General features: G+C 54.1%; 1 protein-coding gene and 1 gene segment (V, D, J or C); both read left to right on the top strand.

The window, feature by feature from the left end:
- The window catches only part of LOC103082631 (anionic trypsin), a 3,552-nt gene extending 244 nt beyond the window's left edge, over window positions 1-3,308 (top strand). The window contains exons 2-5 of the mRNA XM_007466636.1: window positions 903-1,062; window positions 2,055-2,308; window positions 2,682-2,818; window positions 3,102-3,308. Coding sequence (XP_007466698.1) covers window positions 903-1,062; window positions 2,055-2,308; window positions 2,682-2,818; window positions 3,102-3,254 — 704 coding nt within the window. The 3' untranslated portion in view covers window positions 3,255-3,308. The remainder of the gene's footprint in view (window positions 1-902; window positions 1,063-2,054; window positions 2,309-2,681; window positions 2,819-3,101) is intronic.
- The window catches only part of LOC103082892 (T-cell receptor beta-1 chain C region-like), a 138,984-nt gene that overhangs the window by 118,912 nt on the left and 14,306 nt on the right, over window positions 1-5,766 (top strand).

The following is a 5,766-nucleotide window of genomic DNA, read 5'->3' on the forward strand; positions in this document are numbered from 1 at the left end:
TGCTACCTTTCCTGTTCTACCTGTGCGCTGAAATCCTACCTTCCCTGTCCAGCACCCCTCCTTCCCACTCTGGGGGTCTCTTTAAGCCTCATTCTCTCACCTTCTGCCGGACTCCACTCCCATCCCCCTCATCCATCAATTTCGGGGCTTTGTTGGGAGAGGCGAAAAAGGGAGACCAGGTGGGGACGGTTTGTGAAATGAGCCAGGACTTGAGGCTCTAGGATAGCCCCACGGTAGCTCTTCCTAACCTCGGATGCACCTGGGGAGGTGGACAGATGATTCATTCCAGTCCTATTAATTGGTCTGGGGTGTGGCCCATGCATTGACCTTTTAAGCTTCCCAGGTAGTTTTCAGATGCCCGGATGTAAAGCCACAGCTGCAAATCACTGTTCTATTGGCCAATAACCGTAACTACCTTTGTCCTGCACAGTGGGTCCCCGGCCTCACTGCGCAGATGTGAGCTATGGGAGGAGCTGGGTACAGCCAGGGCTTCGCAGTCAGATCTTCCTACTTAGGCCATCCCATCATGCCAAGCCGGGGCTGAAATTGCGGTGGGGAGTAGACTGGTGATGAGTAAGACAGAGAAAGAAGCATTCAGTGGGCGAGAGGACAGCATTCAGACCCTATCGCACTGAATGCACTGTGAGGGGGGTTTCTTGTCCTTGGCCCCAGGGGAGGTCTGGGCCCGAGCCCCTGCAGGGTCCCTAGCTCTGTGCCCTGCAGGCACACAGAGCAACTCGGGAGAACTAACCTCCCGTGAGACAAGCCGGGGATGCTCCCTCGTGGCCTCCCTCTCATCGCTGTGCTCCTTCAGGAATCCTAATTAGCAAGGTCCAGCCACGGGGCTCTGGGCTCCGACCCCAACCCTCCTGTTGAATTGGCTTCCCCCTTCCTGTCTCAAGTTGCTTTTCCCATGGACGATGATGACAAGATCATAGGGGGCTACACCTGCGCGGAGAATTCTGTCCCCTACCAGGTGTCCCTGAACTCTGGCTACCACTTCTGCGGGGGCTCCCTCATCAGTGACCAGTGGGTGGTGTCCGCGGGTCACTGCTACAAATCGTAAGTGCTGGGCCCCTGGCTACAAAGCCCACCGCCCAGGGCCCTCTGGAGGAGCTGGGGTCTGTGTAGGGGTTGCTGAAGTCCGGAACGATGATGGGGAAGAGAAGAAATTGACGATGGCAGCTGACTCGCAGGAGCTGTGGGTAAAAAGGGGCACCTGATAGGAAGCCGCTGACACCCCAAGTCAATAGCTCAAACAGCAAGGGCTGCGGGTCATAAAAGCGGGGACGGACCATTTTGCGGTAGGAATGGCCAGCTTGAAAAGCAGGCAAGGACCTCACACCAAGTAACCTTTGCCAGTTGGCTACAGGTTAAAACCACCTGAGATATGTTAAAAAAACAAAAGCAAAAACAATAAAAACAGTTGCCTAGTTCCTATTTGACTCAGAATTTTTAGGAAGAGAGTCTGAGTATCCGTGAGTTTTTAGCTGCCTCTGGCAGTTCTACTCTCTGGGCAGAGCTGAGAATCACTGCCAAGACCAAGGGCTTTCAAACCTGAGTGCGCATAAGAATCACCCGGAGGGCCTGTTAAAACACAGATTGCTGGGTCCCACCCCCAGCGTTTCTGATGCAGTAGGTCTGGGGTGGGAACTGAGAATGAGTTCCCGGCTGAGGCTGATGCTGCAGGTCCCGGGGCTGCACTTTGAGAAGCGCTGGATTAGATCATACGGGATGATGGCACTTAGCAGAGCGAGAACGGAGGGAGTAGAAGTCACCGCGTGTAGTTTGCAAGGTTGCAGAGGATGAAGGATGCCCGGGGAACTTGAAGTGGCTCGGTTGCACCCGCGGCACTGAATGCATGAGAGGCGTGGGGAAGGCGGCTGGAAAAGCAAATGGAGGAGTATCCCCACCGGTACCCCTTCACGGCCTCCCTGACCCACTGCCCCTCTACTGCCCTGTGACATTCCCACACCACCACCTGCGAGCAGGGAAAACCCTGGGGGACGCAGGGATGTGGGCAAAAGGCCTTTACTGTGCTTTGCCCGCAATAGCCGCATCCAGGTGAGGCTGGGAGAGCACAACATCGACGTCCTGGAGGGCCGTGAGCAGTTCATCGACGCGGCCAAGATCATCCGCCACCCCAACTCCAGCAGCTGGACTCTGAACACTGACATCTTGCTGATCAAACTCTCCTCGCCTGCGGTCATTGATGCCCGGGTGTCCACCTTAGCTCTGCCCAGCGCCTGTGCACCCGCTGGCACCCAGTGCCTCATCTCCGGCTGGGGCAACACCCTGAGCTCTGGAGGTGAGTGGGACCCTCACGACTTCACCCTCCAACCTACCCACATTGCCCAGAACTGAGCATCCCCTGAGCTGGGACCCCTTTGCTTCCAGTCTGCAAATTCACATCAAGTGCCTACTACACGAAGGGCTCTCTGCTGGGTACCAGAAAGATGCAAAGTGTCAAGGAGTTAAACCCGAGAATCAAAAGACAGGACAGTTGTAGCCCTTGCTATTAGCACCTCTAGGGAGGGGTCTGCAGTGAGCTTTCTGGGAGTTGAAACCCATCATTCCTTGGAGGCCTCTCCTGGCTGCCCTCAGGGTTCAGCACTGGATTGCGATCCCATCCTGGCCTGACCCACGTTTTCCTTTCCTTGATCTCTTCCTGCCCCTCAAAGTCAACTACCCCAAGCTGCTGCAGTGCCTGGACACCCCACTGCTGAGTCAGGCCGAGTGTGAAGCCTCGTACCCTGGACAGATCACTGACAACATGGTCTGCGCCGGCTTCCTCGAGGGAGGCAATGATTCCTGCCAGGTGACTGGACCCTACCACTCTGAGACCCCTGCCCAGACACACAGGCCCCCTGGGAACGGGATTTGAATGCCCGGGGATGTGGGGCTGGTAAAGGAGGTCCCTGGGCGGTGGTCCCGTGGAGAAACAAGGGAGGCTAGTGTGCGTGGCATCTCTTCACAATGTGGAGACACGTGGAGCCACAGAGCCGACAGGAACGGGGTCTTGTAAGGTTCAGACTGTGTGTGTGGCTCTGAGTCCCCTTTCTTCTCTCTTTATAAACCTTGTCCCACCGATTCCTCCCCAGGGTGACTCTGGCGGCCCTCTGGCCTGCAACGGAGAGCTCCAGGGCATTGTTTCCTGGGGCTCTGGCTGTGCCCAGAAGGGCAAGCCTGGGGTCTACACCAAGGTCTGCAACTATGTGGACTGGATTCAGCAGACCATCGCTGCCAACAGCTAAAGCCCCCGCCCCTCTGCCATCATTATGCTAATAAAGTGACTCTGCTCTAACTGCCCAGGTCTGTACCTGCTCCCTCCCGCCCCTTCACTCCAGGAAACATCTCCTCCCATCTGAGGTCAGACAGGGCTCTACCCCTTACAGATGAGCAGAGTGCCCCACTTCCCAAAATGTCTTCCATGGCACACTGGTATAGCAGCATGTAAAGAGAAGGAATCCAGAAGATAATAATCAGGGGGAGGTTTTCTAGAGGAAAATTCATTTCAGAAAGGCTGCATTGGCCTTGGTACGTCTCTGGGTCTTGAGTGCGGTGCTGACGTGTGCACACATAGGCGTGGTCTGTAAGATCCCACACTTCCTCTCACTGGTACCCGCACCTAGGGAGGCACCAGTGCCAATCACCTTGGCCTCTTCTGAGTCCCCTCCAAGCCCCGGCTTGTGTTCTCTCCTGGCAGCAGGAGGCCCCATTGGCCCCTGTTTCCCAACGACCATCTCACGTGTCTGAGGAAGACAAGAGCTCCCTGGGTCTCCATCCCTCAGGCTCCTGAGAAATCTGCCTTCTGTTCTTACCATGTGATGGTACTGACATGAATACGCCATCCTGAGTACTTTATAGGCACTTTGAGATTTAGTTCCCTCTCCCCTCTGAGGTGGTTATTATTCCAGCAGTACAGACAAGGAAACAGAGGTTCAGAGAAGGTTATTAGTTTACCCACATCCCTCATCCAACAAATGGCAGATCTGGAGGGGTTTTTTTTTTCTAATTTTAATTATGCTTTATTATTTGACCTACATGCTATTTATGATTATATTGATTAATTTTTAATTATTTTTTTTAAACCCCACATTTGTTTATTTATTTATTTTTTTGGCGGTGTTGGGTCTTCGTTTCTGTGCGAGGGCTTCCTCTAGTTGCGGCGAGCGGGGGCCACTCTTCATCGCGGTGCGCGGGCCTCTCACTATCGCGGCCTCTCTCGTTGCGGAGCACAGACTCCAGACGCGCAGGCTCAGTAGTTGTGGCTCACGGGCCCAGTTACTCCGCGGCATGTGGGATCTTCCCAGACTAGGGCTCGAACCCGTGTCCCCTGCATTAGCAGGCAGATTCTCAACCACTGTGCCACCAGGGAAGCCCCGATCTGGAGTTTTGAGTCCCTATTTGCCTGGTCCCAAAGCCCAGCCCCTGCTTCCCCTACCCCATCTCATGGGCTCTCCAGCTGCAACTATGGTCCATCAGCTCTGCTGTTCACCGTCTCTCCAGCTCATCCCCTGCCTCACAGCACTTCCTGAGGGATGCTGGTCTCCTGCCCGACTTCTAACCCTGCGCTTAGAGAGGTCCGGCCCGTTATCTGATTCCTGGTTAATACCTTTCCTGATCTCTCACATTTTCAAAGTAGAAGCCAAGTTCCTCGTCGTGGAGATGTAGGGTTCTTCCTGCTCTGCCCCTGCCTATGTTTCCAGCTAAACAACAGCTGGACTAGGGTAGGCACCCCATGATCGGATGAATGAATGAACGATGAGCTAGGAGTGGAGGCCAATGTACTGAAGAAAGGAAGAGCCTTCCAGAAGACTGGTTCTCAGAGTGTGGTCCCTCGACCCGCAGCACCAGAATCACGTGGGAATTTAGGAGAAATACACACATTGTTAGGCCCGACCCCTGACCTACTGAGTCAGAAATTCTGAGATGGAGCCCAGCAGCTTGCTCTTAACAAGACTTCCAAGTCATCCTGAGGGATGCCCGAGCTTGGGAACCAGTGTGGTAGAGTGACCCCTAGACCAGTACTCTCTGTGAAAACAACAGTCACAGACGTCTTTACTAACTCTACGCAGGCACCGTGATAAAACTTTACGTGTATTATTTATGTCTCACAAGAGCTCCATGAGGGAGATGTAATTTTATTTATCATCATCATCATTCCCACTGTACAGATAAGGAGACTGGAGTTTAAAAAGTTTCAGTAACTTGCCCAAGGTCCACAGATGTAAGTAGAGGGCGTGGGTGGGAGCCCCGCAGTCTGGCTACAGGAGATGAGCTTGCCTGAGGAACGGGGCCTCAGCGGCTCAGGTACAGTGCCCAGCGGAGCCCCCGGAACTTAAGTGAGGAAGCCTGGGTGCTGGTTCCAGCCCTGTCTCCTCACATCCCGCACCCTTTAGCCTCTTCAGATTTCAGTTTTATCTGGGGAAATTAGGAGAAAAAGTTTGGGTTCAAATGGGTCAATTAACGTACTTGAAAGTTTTCAAAAATTACACATAGGTGTTATTTGCGTATCTCCTCCCTACATCCCAACACACACCTTGAGAAAGGCACACAGGTAACTAACCAGCTTCCCTTCGGATCCCCTGATCACTACCCACATTCTTCTCGCCCCCTCAGGTGGCCACGCTGACAGTGCAGCCGCTTAGGTCTAACAAAAAATAAGGAAAGGCTTCCCCCTGCTGCCCGAGATGATGAATGACCTCACTCGGCACCTGCCTGACTGGTCTAAACTCCTTTCACCCCCCCCCCCCCCACCCCCCC

This window comes from Lipotes vexillifer, unplaced genomic scaffold (assembly GCF_000442215.2).
Source record: "Lipotes vexillifer unplaced genomic scaffold, Lipotes_vexillifer_v1.1 scaffold71, whole genome shotgun sequence".
NCBI lineage: Eukaryota > Metazoa > Chordata > Mammalia > Artiodactyla > Lipotidae > Lipotes > Lipotes vexillifer.